The 19,551-nt window shown below is 41.5% G+C and overlaps 1 protein-coding gene across 4 annotated transcripts in view; it reads right to left on the bottom strand.

The window, feature by feature from the left end:
* The window catches only part of aoah (acyloxyacyl hydrolase), a 106,219-nt gene that overhangs the window by 24,868 nt on the left and 61,800 nt on the right, over positions 1–19,551 (bottom strand). For all 4 annotated transcript variants that reach the window (XM_062983736.1, XM_062983737.1, XM_008112849.3 and 1 more), the window contains 4 exons: positions 14,470–14,561; positions 8,061–8,143; positions 3,957–3,993; positions 3,146–3,220 (listed from right to left, as the gene is read on the bottom strand). In XM_062983736.1, the coding sequence (XP_062839806.1) occupies positions 3,146–3,220; positions 3,957–3,993; positions 8,061–8,143; positions 14,470–14,561 (287 nt within the window). The remainder of the gene's footprint in view (positions 1–3,145; positions 3,221–3,956; positions 3,994–8,060; positions 8,144–14,469; positions 14,562–19,551) is intronic.

The raw sequence follows: 19,551 nt of genomic DNA, 5'->3' as shown, positions 1-19,551 counted from the left end.
TGCCATCTGTCTATATTTTTGAACATCCTTCTCATTTGGCTGTTGCAATTTGGGGAAGGCTGCCAATTTCATTATCTCTGTCACTTACAAATGTCTTCCTTTTTCAATCTCTCATTTGCCACACTTGTGTTGAAATTCTAGCATTTTACTGTATTTGGTTGAAGTATGATTCTGCAGTATCTGCATTAATACAGCCCTGAATTAATGGTTTTAGATATCAGACTAATGGGTTTATACAGAATGGTGAAATCTTAAATGCCATTAGCCTTTAAAAACTCCACTCTTGTGAAAAACTGCTCAGTTCAGTGCTTCTGTTTTCCTAAACACAGTTTCATCTCCTGGAAGATTAATGAACAGCTTGATATTCACAAAGTCACTTCTTTGCTACTGAGACTGGACAAGAAAAATGATAGCAAGTCCTATTACCCTGTGCCAGTCAGCAAAGTTATGCATAGTGTTAAATCCAAGGATGAATTTAAGACTAATGAGCTTTAGCAGATCAAATGCTTTATACCAATGGTTCCCAACCTGTGGTCCGTGGATCACCAGTGGTCCCCAAGAACTAAAATATGGTTTGTGGCCTCACAGTTACGAGAGCAACTGGTCTCGCAAAACCATCTTATAGTGCTGAAGCAACAGGGATGTCGGGAGGGGAGAGGTTGAATACCCACAAAAGGTTTGACAACAAGCCTTCTGACTGCTGCTTCTCCTCCTCCTCTCTTTCCCTGAGCAGAGCCATTCCGTGTGGTGCCTGGAAGCTGGGGTACCTTGGTGTCTTCATTTTTATGTCTGTTCCTGGGGTGCTGATTCAGAAAATTGCATTGGATAGATCACACCAGCTCTAAATTATTATATATGGTTTTCTGTGGGCAAGCAGATGGTGACTACTGGATGGCATATGTTCTGTATCAGAAACTAGAGCTGATGTGGTCTATCCAATGCAGTTTCCTGAATCATCACCCCAAACAACCAAACTGAATCTAAAGTTGATCAAAATTCCTAACCCCTGGTGGCACAGTGCGTTAAAGTGCTGAGCTGCTGAACTTGCGGACCAAAAGGTCCCAGGTTCAAATCCTGGGAGCGGAGTGAGCGCCCGCTGTTAGCTCCAGCTCCTGCCAACCTAGCAGTTCGAAAACATGCAAATGTGAGTAGATTAATAGGTACCGCTCCGGCGGGAAAGTAACAGTGCGCCATGCAGTCATGCCGGCCACATGACCTTGGAGATGTCTATGGACAACGCCGACTCTTCGACTTAGAAATGGAGATGAGCACCAACCCCCCAGAGTCGGTCACGACTGGAGTTAACATCAGGGGAAACCTTTACCTTTACCTAACCCTTTTGGTACTAATGTTGGAGAATTGTCCCTGGTTGAAGTGGTCCCTGGTCAAGTGAACCACTTTGTTATTTTTTAAAAAATATGCCGCTTAACTTAAACTGGTCTTTTATTTGGGGTCTACAAAGGATTCCTACCCTAACCCCATAGTATTGAAGTATGGTGTGCCATCTTCCCTGATGCTTATTAGTACAGCTTTATATGCTATACTTCATATACATAGTATATTGGGCCCTATAAAACTGGAGGAAAACAGGAATGAAGATAAAGCAAGGGGCAATTAAATGGCACATTTTGCTGCAACAATGTTTTTCACCATCACAAGGCATCAGAATATTAAGGGAAATGCCGCATCTTGTTGCATTAATGGCAGATTAACAGCTACATGATGCGAATGCGAAAATATCAGTTGCAGACAGGCAGTTTATCAGAATGTTATCAGACTACAAAAAGCATGTAAGACAGAAAGAATAACAAAGTTAGACCTTAATGACTAAACTATTTATAAGCATCCAAATAAAAAGTTCAGAGAAAGTTTCTCTGAACCCTCTTTATAATTTTTATGATGATGATGATTATTGTTGTTGTTGATGTTGTTGTTATTATTATTATTATTATTATTATTATTATTATTATTATTATTATTATTAACATTGAGGCTGTATTTGCTCCTGTTTTGTTTTTTACTTCAAAATAATATATGTGCAGTGTCCATAGGAATTTGTTCATAGTTTTTTAAAAAAACTATAGTCTGGCCATCCAACGGTCTGAGAGACCATGAACTGGCCCTGTTTAATAAGTTTGGGGACCCCTGATGTAAAAAATATCTTCAAGACACATTTATATTAGTCTAATACTAGTTCAACTCCAACGGTTTCTCCCCCTACTCTATTTTAGTATTTTAGTTTAGTATTTTAGTGGAGACATCAGTAATTTCCGCATATAGGTAAAGGTAAAGGTTTTCCCCTGACGATAAGTCCATTCGTGACCGACTCTGGGGGTTGGTGTTCATCTCCATTTCTAAGCCGAAGAGCCGGCGTTGTCCATAGACACCTCCAAGGTCATGTGGCTGGCATGACTGCATGGAGCACCGTTATATCCCCATATATCCCTCCCAAATAAAATATGTTGGTCTTCATGGTGGTGGGGTGGCAAATCTACTTTGGGTTTTAGTTTACATTTTAATGCTATCCACGTTGTTGAAATTACTTTGGGTGGAGCATTAACTTTATATAGATCAGTGGTTCTCAACCTGTGGGTCCCCAGATGTTTTGGCGTACAACTCCCAGAAATCCCAGCCAGTTTACCAGCTGTTAGGATTTCTGGGAGTTGATAGGCAAAGTATCTGGGGACCCACAGGTTGAGAACCACTGGTATAGATCCTTTAAAGCTCAGGGCCCTTCCAGACAGGCCTCAATCCCTGGAGAAACTGGAATCTTTTATCCCAGTTTGTCATGGGATTGAGACCTCAGACCCATCCCAAACCTTGGTTTTTTTTTTACATTAAGGTCTGGATCTTTCCAGGTGTTTAATTAATTCAGAGTAAATTGGGAAATACCAGTTTACTCCGGATTAATTCAGTTTACTGGAAGTGTCATTTGGATGCCTCAGGTAAACCCGAAACAGATGTTTTGTGCCTGTCTGGAAGGGTCCTCAGACTAAAACCCAGAGAGGAATTTACCACCCTAATGATATGGAAGCCCCAGCCACTGAATTCAAATCCCAAATGGTTCCCTGGGGATGGGAAATGACAGTAAAGCCAGTTTTCATCTTAGTTGGAAACATACATTATATGTTTCTTGAAATCTTACCCATTACAGACATCATTCCCAACCATTGAAAAGAAAACTATTGCCGGCTTGTCAAATTGTTGATTCCTTGCCAAGCTGAAAATGGAAAAAATAAATGAGAAATCTCAGCGTTACACAAACCCTGAAAAATAATTCTCTGTATATAGTAATGTACAGTATGTTCCTGCTAAGCTAAACTTACTGATGGAAAAGAACATTCCTAGCCATTTACAAATATGTGTGTGTGTGTGTGTGTGTGTAATTGTAATATCAAGGTGTTAAGTACTATCATCACATAACTGTTTTAGGCTTAATATAGCAGTTTCTTCTGATAAACAAGTACGTGGAGGGAAAGAATATGAGCATCTCTTGTAAAAGACATATTATTGCTCTCTCAAACTTTATCAGAATGAATGGCGATAGTCATTGGTTTGGATGACTTTAAAAGATTTAAAAGATTCATAGTATGGAAGATATTGAAGGAAGCAAGTCTAATTTTCTAGATGACCCATTTTTTTCCGCTCTGCAGGACAAAATGGGTGAGGGAGTTAACACTTTCCTGTCTGCTTCATTCCCTTGCTGACAAAGAATGGATATTCAGAGTAAAATTGTTCTACTTCAGTTTCTCTCCTTTGTTAACAATAATCTTGGTTGTACAAATAGTCAAATGCACTTTTAGAGTAAAATTGACCATAGATCATTGATAAAGGATTCTATAATTTTCTCCTTACTGGAGTCGCTGAAAACCTGTTTAATGTTATGCTGGTACTGATAGGATGTTCCACTGTTCTGCAACTATTTGAACTATTCAATTCCATGAAAAACAACATACCTTTTCAGTAGATCTAGAACATTTTCTGAAGAACCACCTATATGATGAAGTAAAGCATTAAATAAAATAAAGTTTACCATTATCAAACCAACAGACATCTAATATATTGAAAGCCATTAAACTTAAATTCCTATGAAAAAGTCTCTATGATTCAGTTGGCATAGCAGCTCCAGGCCCTGTATTAGCAGGGGACCCAATGCTGATGTAAAATGGTGCAGCTTGTTTCCTTTTCTTCCCCATTTCATTAACTGAGTGTTATGTGACTAACAGAATAAAAATGCATGGGATCAGGCAATTGGATTCATGCATTAACATTCATATGCTGAGGTACTCTGTATTTCATTTAGTACTTATTCTTTTATGTAATGTAAATGCCTGCACTTTTAGAATAACTCAAACATGTGCCTATTTTGGAACTGTTTCAGAGCCCCAGCCATCCGAATCAAGCCTTGCAGGGAAGGATAAAGGCTTTGGAACAGATCAGACTATATAGCCGGGCTGTGGCGCAGGCTGTTGAGCAGCCGCTGCAATAAATCACTCTGACCATGAGGTCATGAGTTCGAGGCCAGCCCGTGGCAGGGTGAGCACCCGTCAATTAAAAATAAAAAATAGCCCCTGCTCGTTGCTGACCTAGCAACCCGAAAGATAGTTGCATCTATCAAGTAGAAAATAAGGTACCACTTATAAAAGTGGGGAGGCAAGTTTAACTAATTTACGACTTGGAATGAGGAAGTGCTGTCAGAGTGGATGATGAAACAGCTGCTCCCCCCTGTGGCCAGAATCGAACTTCCCCTCAGGAGAAGGTTAAATTGCCTCTGCATCTGTCTGTCTCTGTTTGATGTGTTTATGGGCATTGAATGTTTGCCCTATGTGTGTATAATGTGATCCGCCCTGAATCCCCTTCGGGGTGAGAAGGGCGGAATATAAATACTGTAAATAAATAAATATAGGACTAAGAAAAAACACTACCACCTTTGTTTACAAGTACAGTTTGGCTCCTTATTGCACTTATCTTTTGGCTAAACAAATGTTTTATTCCCAAAAGCTGTAAAGAAAGTATAAAAATTAGTGGTGCAAACAGAAGACACTAAGATTCTTTGTATTGCATTCAGGTGAACTATAATCCCCAAGGGCAAGCAGGGTTAAGATGACTTTTCACCGCTCTACACAACTATGCAATATTGGGCCTCCTAATGTGCAATCAGCTGGATAATTCATGAAATTACACAGAACTAGAGATATTCAGAATCGAGACAATATCCATCATCACAGAATGTGACAACGCAACAGTGAGAAATGGTAAAGTCAAGGGGAACAAAGTTCAGGAAGAGGCTTTTCATTCATCATATATAACAGGAATATTGTGCTGCATCGAAGTTGAATATACCTCTGGGTATACTGAATACACTAGGAGTAAGTAGGAGAGATGGAAAGGACATCCAAAATATAATGACTGACAGGCCATTCTGAAATACGAGGGCTATCCAGAAAGAACATTACGTTTTGGAATTAAAAATGAACAAAGTATAGGAGAAAACATTTACCATATGCAGTTGAAAGCCACACCCAAATACGACTTCTCAACATAGTCGCCATTCAAATCTAGGCACTTATCATAGCGATAAATGAGCTTGGAAACTCCTTCCCCACTAAATTCTGCTGTTTGTGTCCTCAACCACTTGTTTCCAACAATGGGGATGTGGCTGGCAACACAGCGTTTTGGTGACGCTACGCAGCTGCGGGAAGGGGGAAGGGGGAAGGGTTGAGGACGGAGGCGGCAGAATTTAGCGGGGATGGAGTTTCCAAGCTCATTTATCGCTATGATAAGTGCCTAGATTAAAATGGCAACTACGTGAGATGTGGTATTTGGGTGTGGCTTTCAACTGCATATGGTAAATGTTTTCTCCTATACTTTGTTCATTTTTAATTCCAAAACGTAATGTTCTTTCTGGATAACCCTCGTATATAGATATAGTTATTTGCATTTGAAGTCGTAGATGTGATAAACAAAAAGATGCTCGTCTAAGGTGTCACACTTTTTTAAAAAAACTACCAAGTACATTTTTTAATTACTGTCAAAGCCTAGCTCAGTCTACATTTGGAAGAATGAGAAGAATACTCGCCACTATTATGCTGCTGAAAAAAACTGGGTGGTTGAAATTATTTAATGTCTTGATTATGAAGAATTGTAAGTACTATGCTCATATATCTGTTTGTACATAATTTCTAACATCTTTGTTGTGAACAAAGCAGTGCATTGTGTGCAATAAAAAAAATCAAAATGTTTGTGACCAGAAGTTAAGAAATTTATCTTTTTTGTTGACAAATATTCAGATGTTTAATTTTTTGCCCAGAGCTCAAAGAGTTATTGTTTGCAGCACAAATTGACTGGAGGCGAGTAGGATAAGGAAATTGTAATGTCTCCAAGTTCTATAGTTCCCTAAGAACATAGGAAGTTCTGTTATGGTGATTCAGTCCACTATGCATCTTACTTTACTTACTTAGGCAATCCCTCATAGTTCGAGGATGATTGTCTTCCGTCTTGGGGGTGTGTCCGTAGATGGCTAAAGAGACCTATTCTTGATCTGCTTGTTCTCCCGCAGTGAGGACATTGGTTTCCAAGTGGAAGGCGGTCCCAGTCAGGGTTGGCTTGACGCTCCTTCCACATTTCTCCCTTAAGCCCTCAATTCGTGCCTCTTCGACTCTGCAGCACTGCTGGTCACAGCTGACCTTCAATTAGAGCGCTCACGGGCCAGGGCTTCCCAGTTCTCAGTGTCTATGCCACAGATGTTAAGGTTGGCTTTAAGCCCATCTTTAAATCTCTTTTCCTACCCACCAACATTACGCTTCCCGTTCTTCAGTTGGGAGTAGAGTAACTGCTTTGGGAGATGGTGATCGGGCATTCGGACAATGTGGCCAGTCCAGCGGAGTTGATGGCGTAGGAGCATTGCTTCAATGCTGGTGGTCTTTGCTTCCTCAAGCACACTGACATCTGTCTGCCTGTCTTCCCAAGAGATTTGCAGGATTTTTCTGAGGCAACGCTGATGGAAACACTTCAGGAGTTGAGTGTGACTTCTGTAGACCATCCACGTTTCGCAGGCGTAGAGCAGGGTTGGGAGGACAATGGCTTTATAAATGAGCACCTTGGTATCTCTACCAATGTCTCGATCATCAAAAACTCTCTGCCTCATTCTGAAAAATGCTGCACAGAGCTCAGGCGGTGTTGTATTTCAGTGTCAATGTTGACTTTTGTGGAGAGGTGGCTGCCAAGGTAGCGGAAATGGTCAACATTTTCTAATGTTACACCATTAAGCTGTATTCCTGGCATTGCAGGAATAGCGATGAAGATGGAAAATAAGGTAGGGGCAATAACACATCCCTGCTTGACACCTGATTCCACCTTAAATGGGTCACTTTGCTGTCCAAGACTGTTGCCATCATGTCATCATGGAGGAGCCGCAGGATGTTCACAAATTTGTCAGGGCACCCGATTTTTTGGAGGATGGTCCAGAGAGCGCTGCGATTCACTGTGTAGAATGCCTTTGCAAAGTCAATGAATGCCATGTACAGAGGTTGGTTTTGTTTCCTGAACTATGCATCTATCCACACCAGGAATAGAGATCATTATCTGGCCCTTCAGATGGTATTGGGCTGTGATTAAAGTAGCTCAGCAACATTTGGAGCAGTGGTTCTCAACCTGTGGGTCCCCAGATGTTTTGGCCTGAAACTCCCAGAAATCCTAACAGCTGGTAAACTGTCTGGGATTTCTGGGAGTTGTAGGTCAAAACACCTGGGGACCCCAAGGTTGAGAACCACTGATTTGGAGGGTCACATCTGGCCTGTGATCAATTGAGAACAAAGACCAAGGTCTCAGACAGGGACAAGGTCTCAGCTTTGCTTGGACATGTCAGGGATTGAACCAACCACTTTTCTTTTCTGCATGCAAATCCTGTAGTCTATCACTGAACCATTCTCCTGTTTTAAAAACAGAATCTTCTGATCTGTGTGGTATTGAGCATGTAGCTTCTGATAACACCCTGCCACAGCTTCTATGAGTGCTTAATGGAGATGCATCAGTGCTAGTGGGGAATGAGAATAGGATACCATTTTTAGAAAGATTTTGGTAATCTCGGTGATTGCAGCGGTTTCTTCTGAGCAGCTGTAGATAAATCGACTCTGTCCATCCCCTGAAAACAAAGGTAACAAAACAGTGTGTAAATAACAGGCTAAGAACAGTAACGTTGCTACCACAATCTCCTGTTTCTTATGTTCCTGCTGCTAGTGCTACAACCAGCTTCAAAAATCAGTTTCAGCAAACCCATGAGGTACATGAAGCATATAAATAACTGGGGAGAAATGGTTAATTTGTTATTTTGTGACTGGTGGAGAAGGACAGGAGAGTTCACAATGGACATCTCATCCCCCTCATTGCCCCCACCCCAATGTTAAAGGAGGTTTGGACATTGCACAAGTATTGAAGCCTGATGGAAATGGGTTCTGAGGCCAAAATATGGGTCCCAATAATTCCTTATAAACTATTGCCCACCTATAATTTGCCAATGAATCCAGCACTGATATAGATGTATCATGCACTGATTTTCGCAATCACTGAGAAAGCTGTATCTCGAGTTAAAAAATAATGTGATAACCTTATTCGGCAGCAACAGAATTAGTGTAAAGCAGCCTCACAAAACTTTCAATTCAATATTTGACCAAAACGGATGCATATTCTTCCAAGGTAAAGGTTTTCCCCTGACGTTAAGTCCAGTCGTGACCGACTCCGGAGGTTGGTGCTCATCTCCATTTCTAAGCCGAAGAGCCGGCGTTGTCCATAGACACCTCCAAGGTCATGTGGCTGGCATGACTGCATGGAGCGCCGTTACCTTCCCGCTGGAGCAGTACCTATTTATCTACTCACATTTGCATGTTTTCGAACTGCTAGGTTGGCAGGAGCTGGGGCTAACAGCGGGCGCTCATTCCGCTCCCGGGATTTGAACCTGGGACCTTTCGGTCTGCAAGTTCAGCGGCTCAGCGCTTTAACACACTGCGCCACCACCAGGGGCTCCCATATTCTTCTACAAAGCTAAAAAATAGCTCCTTGGGGAATCCACGAGAAAAGAACCAGCAATGGGATTGCAGGAATAAATGCACTTTACAGAAATCAGAAACTCATGTGATAATGCCATGGGATGGGCAAGGGGTTGATGCGGGCGTGGGGCAACGGTTTACTCTACTGCCTGCCAGATTCACAATGCTGCCTGCACACTCTTTGGACCTCTATGTGATGAGGTCCTTAAAAAGGATGTTTTTTCAGAATAAGTAAAGTGCAAGAAGGTATTCAATGGCAGGATTAAACAAATGGAAATAATTAAACTGGGATTAAATTATCAAGATAAACCCTTGGGGGAGAAAGCCACTGCAGCTGCATGAAACACAACTAATTAGAGCAGACAGACTTTGTTTTGAGCAGTACTATATTTGGAAGGGCTAGTTCACAAAGTTATTTGAGTAATATTGAGTTCTAATTTGTAAAGGCTAAACCAGATGTGATACCTGTTATTTAATTATTGACACATTAGGCAGAGGGCCCTGATCTAGACTGAGATCCTAATAAGGGAAAAGGATGTTTTATTTCCCTCCACTATAGTCCTAGGACAATGATGGGCAACCTTTTGCACTTGGTGTATCAAAATTCACCAAAAAACCTAACTTGACTTGGGTGGTGTGTAACTTTAAGAGAAAAAACCATATTTTCACAATATATATACTGCAGTTTAAATAACAAAAATATATAATTGAAATATATAACTGTATTTAATAAATCAAAAACTATTTACTATCATTATTTCCATGTGCAACAATCTATAGTATCTCTTGCAATTTCCACGCTGATTTCTCTCTATTGTAGTTTCAATGTAGTCATGAATAATGAATAATATAATAATAATACAGTAGAGTCTCACTTATCCAAGCTAAACGGGCCGGCAGAAGCTTGGATAAGTGAATATCTTGGATAATAAGGGGGGATTAAGGAAAAACCTATTAAACATCAAATTAGGTTATGATTTTTACAAATTAAGCACCAAAACTTCATGTTATACAACAAATCGGACAGAAAAAGTAGTTCAATACGCAGTAATGTTATGTTGTAATTACTGTATTTATGAATTTAGCACCAAAATATCACGATATATTGAAAACATTGACTACAAAAATGGCTTGGATTATCCAGAGGCTTGGATAAGGGAGGCTTGGATAAGTGAGACTCTACTGTATAATAGTAATAATAATATACTACAATAATAATAGAATAATAATAAAATGATTATATATATATATACAATAGAGTCTCACTTATCCAACATAAACTGGCCGGCAGAATGTTGGATAAGTGAATATGTTGGATAATAAGGAGAGATTAAGGAGAAGCCTATTAAACATCAAATTAGGTTATGATTTTACAAATTAAGCACCAAAACATCATGTTATACAACAAATTTCACAGAAAAAGTAGTTCAATATGCAGTAATGCTATGTAGCAATTACTGAATTTACGAATTTAGCACCAAAATATCACGATGTATTGAAAACATTGACTACAAAAATATGTTGGATAATCCAGAATGTTGGATAAGCGAATGTTGGATAAGTGAGACTCTACTGTATATATATACAGTAGGCTTGCTCAAATAATTCGTTTTCCCCGTTTACCGTTATTGATTCGTTATTTTTGTTTGTTTTGAAGCAATATCGAACCTTGGTTGTCCACACGCCTGGATATCGCGGTTTCGAACCGCGATTGGCCGTTTTCCGTTATGGCGCCTTTTTTTTCGTTTTTAAAAAATGCTTTGGCAAATCATCCAAACTTGTTTAAGTCCACTGGGGCAATCTAGCGTGTTGTTTGCACCTTGTAGCCAATCAGAGAGCACGTTTAACCAGGGGGAGGGGCTGGTAGGACGTCCTGAGCGTGCACACGCCTCGTGGCTCAGTCGCACTGGGAATTTTGGAGAGGGTGGAAGGGAGATTTTGGTGCAGGCACTGGCAGGCAGGAAAGATTGCTGCGTCACAGCATGGCTGTGTGAAGACCGGGAGAAAAGGTGGGGTGGCTGGCTGAGTTTGGGTGGTGTGTGTTAGTTGGGTCTTTCTTTTTCTTTTGTTTTTGCAAAGGGCTGTCCTGTGGGTGTTTTTTTCCTGGCGCAGCAATTTTTCTGCTACGCCATTTTTCTTCTTGCGGGCGGGGTGGGCTTTCTCCTTTCTTTTTTCCACGCAAAAGTGTTTTTGGAAACAAGGGATCCGAGCCAGGGACGCTTCCTGATAATCCTAAGCCAAGTTTGGGAAAGAGTTGCATATCCCATACTTCCCTGTACAAAATACAACTCCTTTTGGGGAAAGAAGAGGGGGTGCCTTTGTCCCTTCACTGCTCTCAAACACAAGCGGGGCTGCTTGTGTCTCAGCCGGGGACGCTTCCTGATAATCCTAAGCCAAGTTTGGGAAAGAGTTGCATATCCCATACTTCCCTGTACAAAATACAACTCCTTTTGGGGAAAGAAGAGGGGGTTCCTTTGTCCCTTCACTGCTCTCAAACACAAGCGGGGCTGCTGTGTCTCAGCCGGGGACGCTTTCTGATAATCCTAAGCCAAGTTTGGGAAAGAGTTGCATATCCCATACTTCCCTGTACAAAATACAACTCCTTTTGGGGAAAGAAGGGGGGGTGCCTTTGTCCCTTCACCGCTCTCAAACACAAGCGGGGCTGCTTGTGTCTCAGCCGGGGACGCTTCCTGATAATCCTAAGCCAAGTTTGGGAAAGAGTTGCATATCCCATACTTCCCTGTACAAAATACAACTCCTTTTGGGGAAAGAAGAGGGGGTGCCTTTGTCCCTTCACTGCTCTCAAACACAAGCGGGGCTGCTTGTGTCTCAGCCGGGGACGCTTTCTGATAATCCTAAGCCAAGTTTGGGAAAGAGTTGCATATCCCATACTTCCCTGTACAAAATACAACTCCTTTTGGGGAAAGAAGGGGGGTGCCTTTGTCCCTTCCCCAGTCTCAAACACAAGCGGGGCTGCTTGTGTCTCAGCCAGGGACGCTTTCTGATAATCCTAAGCCAAGTTTGGGAAAGAGTTGCATATCCCATACTTCCCTGTACAAAATACAACTCCTTTTGGGGAAAGAAGGGGGGTGCCTTTGTCCCTTCACCGCTCTCAAACACAAGCGGGGCTGCTTGTGTCTCAGCCGGGGACTACACCAATTTAACAAAGTTTCAGCCACAAAAACAAAGTTTCTGAAGTAGAGCAATGACTTTCACAGTAAAGACAACCCAATTTAACAGGAAATAAGACTTTCAAACCAGGAACAGATTTCTGCAATTATTAAAAAATGGTTTATTATAAAAGCTATGAAAATTTGCCAAAAATCAGAGGATAAGGGAAACGTTCCACATTTTGGTGAGCTATCAGTGTTAAATGTGTTCTACCACTGTACCAAGTTTGAAGAAGATCACTCAAAAAATGAGGGCGGGAGAGCCCCCTAGGTCCCCCCCCCTTCGGGCTGTTTTTGGGCCACCACGCATGCGCGTCCGCCATTAACGAATTAATTTCGAAAATAACGAATTTTCGTTAATTTCGAAAAATTTTGGGGGCCAAATTCGTTATTAGCAACAAAAACGAAAAAATGCCCCCTCTAGTTTTGAAACGAGTTTAGAATCAAATTTTTCATGGATCGATCAAGCCTAATATACAGTATGTGTGTGTGTGTGTGTGTGTGTGTGTGTGTGTGTGTGTGTATATATATATATATATATGTATGTAATGTGCATAATTCTCATGGAGTAAACAACAAAACCAACTGGACCAAATCACACCAAATTTGGCCACAAAAGACATAGTCATCCAATCAATCTGCATGCGGCAGCGTGTCAGCAAAAATGGCTAGGCGTGTCAGTGCTGACACGCGTGTCATAGGTTGGCCATCACTGTCCTAGGACTTCATCACATGGGTAAATTTACCCACCGTACGACACTTTCAATTGTGCCATATAGTAGCTAAAAACCTAATAGAGTTTGTAGTCTACTGCTCTTACTCCTGCAAACTCTCCTTTATTTTTATCTAGATAATTCAATGCCAGAGAGAGTCCTATCCCTATCTCATCTGTTGTGACATCTCTGCCCCTAGTTTCCTATAGTTTTTTTTTAGAAATTTAAGGGGCATCTGGGGATAAATAAGTAAAGGTAAAGGTTTTCCTCTGACATCAAGTCTAGCCGTGTCGACTCTGGTGTTGGTGCTCATCTCCATTTCTAAGCTGAAGAGCCAGTGTTGTCTGTAGACACCTCCAAGGTCATGTGGCCAGCATGACTGCATGGGGCACCGTTACCTTCCCGCTTACCTATCTACTCACATTTGCATGTTTTTGAACTGCTAAGTTGGCAGAAGCTGGGTATACGTAAGGGAGCCAAATAGGTGGGGTCCCTCTAATGCAGTGGTTTCCAACCTTTGGGCCTCCTGGTGTTTTGAACTTCAGCTCCCACACTTCCTAACAGCTGGTAATCTGGCTGGGATTTCTGGGAGTTGAAGTCCAAAACACCTGGGGGTCCAAAGGTTGGGAACCACTGCTCTATAATGATAATGAAAGCATATCCCATTCAGATGGCAAAAGTAGAATGATCCCAGTCAAGATGTTATTGCCTGAAGAACTGAGAAAGGTTTAGCATGTGTGTCACTTTCTTACTTAGGGCCCTTCTACACTGCCATATAATCCAGAATATCAAGACAGAAAATCCACATTATCTGCTTTAAAGTGGATTATCTGAGTCTACACTGCCAGATAATCCACTTCAAAGCAGATAATCTGAATTTTATACAGTTGTGTAAGAAGGGGCCTTAAACTACACTCTGCCACATCTTAAGATGGGAAATTAAGGGGACGTGGGCTTGCTGCGGTTAAATAGCCTGAGCCTGAAATTAAGTAAATATTGCGAAACAGAAACAGAAAACCTGGCCTGCAATGAAACCACAGGTGGCAGCGGTGATGAAGATTGCTTACAGTTAAAGCATCCGTTAATTTCACATGAGTAATTTCATAATTCCATCCATTCTCTTTCCTGCAATACTATGTGGCTTTCCTGAATTCACACAAAACAATATAAGAATATTTTTTTGCATAAGAGTTGCATCGCTAAATGCATTCTTCACTTAAACATGCATTTTGGTATATTCAGGGAGCTGAGAAATAGTACATTACAAAATTCAGAAAAGCGTGCAATTGAAAAGATAACTGCATTCTGATCTACATGTTAGTAAGGTGTGAATGAGGTCAGCTGAGGCCCAAGCCACATACCTAAAACCTAACACTTTGCATTTACTTTAAATGTGGCAGTTCATAATCACTGGGAAACATTAGGAAACTAAACAATTTTTAGAAGAAGACCATAGCAACATTTCAGTACTTTTGCTGAAACCTACAGCGATCATCATTCTTCATGTATTCGGACTTGAGGCTTTAGTTGCTGTTTGCTTACCCAATGGTGGAGTTGAGAAATCCAGTGGCTTCTGAAAACTGGGGCCAATCGAGCTCGTTGGTTAATGCCTCAGGAAGGTTGGAAAATGCTTTCTGGAAAGGAGGTGAAGAAATCAGTGTGGTTTTGCCTTCTTGTAGTAAACTTGAGTAATTAATTTGCTAGTTATCAGTTAGCATGAAAAGAACAAAGGGACATTTAAGTACAGTAGAGTCTCACTTATCCAACATAAATGGGCCAGCAGAATATTAGATAAGCGAATATGTTGGATAATAAGGAGGGATTAAGGAAAAGCCTATTAAACATCAAATTAGGTTATGATTTTACAAATTAAGCACCAAAACATCATGTTATATCACAAATATGACAGAAAAAGTAGTTCAATACACAGTAATGCTATGTAGAAATTACTGTATTTACAAACTTGGCACCAAAATATCACGATATATTGAAGACATTGACTACAAAAAAGCATTGGATAATCCAGAACGTTGGATAAGCGAGTGTTGGATAAGTGAGACTCTCCTGTAGTTGAAAATATTTTGACTAATTTTAATCAAATTGAATAGTTGTACTAATTACACATGAGGCATCAGTTTAACTGGAACATGTAAATGTATATATTGGTGTGCTGGTAATAAGTCACAGTCCTATTCCTCTGTGGCTTTATTGCTGGACATCAGGTGGATCTTAGAGTCATGTCAGTCATCTCATATTTTGACATAACTAAATTTCAAAAGATGAAGAGCCAGCCAACAGAGATTGGATGCATATTTGTCCCACAAAACAGAAAGGTTGGTGCCAGGTTAATATTATTGTCGTGAATCGTATGCCTTAGAAGACCCAGGTTTCTGCATTAATGAGGTAAACTCTGGTAAAGATATACATTATTAGACCATCTTAGAAATACTTGATACAAGTAAGGATAATAATAATAATAATAATAATAATAATAATAATAATAATAATATGCATGGAAAGTTCCTTGACAAAATTGAAGGAAAAGCTGATAAGGAGAAGACGTGGCTATGGCTCACGAATGGGACCCTGAAGAAGGAGACAGAAGGCCTGATCCTTGCAGCCCAGGAGCAAGCCATCAGAACAAATGCAATTAAGGCCAAGATCGAAAAATCAGCTGATGACCCAAAATGCAGACTGTGCAAAGAAGCTGACAAAACCGTTGATCATATCCTCAGCTGCTGTAAGAAAATCGCACAGACTACAAACAGAGGCACAACTATGTGGCCCAAATGATTCATTGGAACTTATGCCTCAAGTACCACCTCCCAGCAGCAAAAAACTGGTGGGATCACAAACCTGCAAAAGTATTGGAAAATGAGCATGCAAAGATACTGTGGGACTTTTGAATCCAGACTGACAAAGTTCTGGAACACAACACACCAGCCAGCACAGTTGAAAAAGGTTTGGATCACTGATGTCGCCATCCCAGGTGACAGTCGCATTGACGAAAAACAACAGAAAAACTCAGCCGCTATCAGGACCTCAAGATTGAACTTCAAAGACTCTGGCAGAAACCAGTGCAGGGGGTCCCGGTGGTGATCGGCACATTGGGTGCCGTGCCAAAAGATCTCAGTCGGCATTTGGAAACAATAGTCATTGACAAAATTACGATCTGCCAACTGCAAAAAGCCACCCTACTGGGATCTGCACGCATCATCCGAAAATACATCACACAGTCCTAGACACTTGGGAAGTGTTCGACTTGTGATTTTGTGATACGAAATCCGGCATATCAATCTTGTTTTCTGTGTCATAATAAAATAATAAAAATTATTTATTACCCGCCTCTCCCTGCAGCTCGAGGCGGGATACAACATCATTAAAACAAGAGAAAAACATTATGAAAAGACGTACCATTAGATACACAGAGTTAAAATGCAAGTTAAAATTAACTGATGACATGCAGATTAAAATTCATAAGTTAAAATTGATTGGGTAGGCCATAGAATCATAGAATCATAGAATAGTAGAGTTGGAAGAGACCTCATGGGCCATCCAGTCCAACCCCCTGCCAAGAAGCAGGAAATCGCATACAAAGCACCCCCGACAGATGGCCATCCAGCCTCTGCTTAAAAGCCTCCAAGGAAGGAGCCTCCACCACGGCCCAGGGGAGAGAGCTCCACTGTCGAACAGCCCTCACAGTGAGGAAGTTCTTCCTGATGTTCAGGTGGAATCTCCTTTCCTGTAGTTTGAAGCCATTGTTCCGTGTCCTAGTCTCCAGGGCAGCAGAAAACAAGCTTGCTCCCTCCTCCCTATGACTTCCCTTCACGTATTTGTACATGGCTATCATGTCTCCTCTCAGCCTTCTCTTCTGCAGGCTAAACATGCCAAGCTCTTTAAGCCGCTCCTCATAGGGCTTGTTCTCCAGACCCTTAATCATTTTAGTCGCCCTCCTCTGGACGCTTTCCAGCTTGTCAACATCTCCCTTCAACTGTGGTGCCCAGAATTGGACACAGTATTCCAGGTGTGGTCTGACCAAGGCAAGCATGACTTCCCTGGATCTAGACGCTATTCCCCTATTGATGCAGGCCAGAATCCCGTTGGCTTTTTTAACTGCTGCATCACATTGTTGGCTCATGTTTAACTTGTTGTCCACGAGGACTCCAAGGTCTTTTTCGCACACACTGCTGTCAAGCCAGGCGTCCCCCATTCTGTATCTTTGATTTCCATTTTTTCTGCCGAAATGAAGTATCTTGCATTTGTCCCTGTTGAACTTCATTTTGTTAGTTTTGGCCCATCTCTCTAGTCTGTCAAGATCGTTTTGAATTCTGCTCCTGTATTCTGGAGTGTTAGCTATCCCTCCCAGTTTTGTGTCGTCTGCAAACTTGATGATCGTGCCTTCTAACCCTTCGTCTAATTCGTTAATAAAGATGTTGAACAGAACCGGGCTCAGGACGGAGCCCTGCGGCACTCCACTTGTCACTTCTTTCCATGATGAAGACGACGCATTGGTGAGCACCCTTTGGGTTCGTTCGCTTAGCCAATTACAGATCCACCTAACCGTAGTTTTGTCTAGCCCACATTTTACTAGTTTATTTGCCAGAAGGTCGTGGGGGACTTTGTCGAAGGCCTTACTGAAATCCAGGTAGGCTACATCCACAGCATTCCCTGTATCGACCCAACTCGTAACTCTATCGAAAGTTAGACAGCCTCTGCTTAAAAGCCTCCAAAGAAGGATCCTCCACCACGGCCCGGGGGAGAGAGAGAGTTCCACTGTCGAACAGCTCTCACAGTGAGGAAGTTCTTCCTGATGTTCAGGTGGAATCTAGCCAGCCAGAAGATATGGGTCTTCAAGTTGTGTCTAGCTGCTGATCTTGCTGTCAATTTTTTTTTCCAGCAGGTCATTCCACAGTCCACTTGATACAGCAATGCTGCTGACATGGAGCAGGTCTGACACAGACTACTATATGGATATCTAATTTTATGTATGCTGTCTTGCGTTCCAACTTGGGAAAATATAAATCAATACATAAATAATAAGCTCTGACTTTAGCATCAATACTTTGTGTATTCTAAGCCTGAGGCTTGTAATTTAAAGCAGATTTTAGGGTTAATCTGATATGAGTCCCAGATCACATCTTGCTGTCTAATGCAGAGGACAAGCCCATATCATGCCATATTTATAAGCTCAGAAGGCTGAGGGTAAATCTCACTTTGACAGTGAGGACATGGCAGCATCCTGTTATCTGCCCTCCCACATCTTTGCACCCTCACCCCAAAATCCTGCCTGAAGCAGCTGCCTCACTCTGCTGGATACAATGGCTGGCCCTGTGCACTTCATGACTGCAGAGTGAAGAGCTGTAGAAGAGGCTTTGAGGTCTGAGATCAGGGCACATAGCCCCAAAGCATGGCATAAAAATACCACTTTAAAACAGAGCAAAAAGGATCCTATATACTATTAGCTGTGCCCGGCCACGCGTTGCTGTGGCGAAGTATGGTGGTATGGGAAATAAAAGTACTGAGGAATTGGTGGTAGTTAAGGTAAAGGGTAAAGGTTTTCCCCTGACATTAAGTCCATTATAAATGGGTTATATCGCTGTGTGGAATGGCCTTGAGTCTACACTGCCATATAATCCAGTTAAAATCAGATAATCTGTATTTTATAGGCAGTGTGCAAGAGGCCTGAGGCCTAACTCTGCCTGTCCCCTGGGCTGAGTGGGTTGCTAGGAGACCAAGTAGGTGGAGTTTAGCCTTCTAACTGGCAGCAATTGGATAAAAACAATTCTTCCTCTCCCTATAATTAGGACTTTATTTTTCTTTTCTTTTTGTTGTATGAATGTAGAGGCATGGATGATGGATTGTGCTGCCAAGTTTAGTGTTTCTGGGATGTGTAGTTTTGTTGTTTTGTCCTAGGCCGAAATTTCATTACCCATATATATATATAGATAGATAGATAGATAGATAGATAGATAGATAGATAGATAGATATAGAATAAAATGTGTGCATAGAACTTCGACAAGATGGTCATGAAAGCTTTGTAAAAGTCATACTGACGCAATCTAAGTGCTAGGTTGAACACATCACTTTCATGCTCCTTGGATGTCACCATCATTAGTTTTGTTACCATATTTATTAGTAAAGGTAAAGGCTTCCCCTGACGTTAAGTCCAGTCGTGACCGACTCTGCGGGTTGGTGCTCATCTCCATTTCTAAGCCGAAGAGCCGGCGTTGTCCATAGACATCTCCAGGTCATGTGGGCAGCATGACTGCATGGAGTGCCGTTACCTTCCTGCCGGAGCTGTACCTATTGATCTACTCACATTTTGCATGTTTTCGAACTGCTAGGTTGGCAGGAGCTGGGGCTAACAGTGGGTGCTCATTCCGCTCCCAGGATTTGAACCTGGGACCTTTTGGTCCGCAAGTCCAGCAGCTCAGTGCTTTAACACACTGTGCCACCAGGGGCCCACCATATTTATTAGGCATGCTAATCTCAATTGCTCCTGACTCTGATTTATTATATTCATAACCTGTTCATCATGAGTGTCATTTCTATAACAATTTCTCATAAAGTATTAAAAAAAACAACAACTGCTAATCTAGAATATTTAAATCTTTTGGGCTCTC

This window comes from Anolis carolinensis, chromosome 6 (genome assembly GCF_035594765.1).
Source record: "Anolis carolinensis isolate JA03-04 chromosome 6, rAnoCar3.1.pri, whole genome shotgun sequence".
Classification (NCBI taxonomy): Eukaryota; Metazoa; Chordata; class Lepidosauria; order Squamata; family Dactyloidae; genus Anolis; species Anolis carolinensis.
The sequence above is the reverse complement of the archived record's forward strand: the minus strand, read 5'-3'. Positions and strand labels throughout refer to the sequence as shown.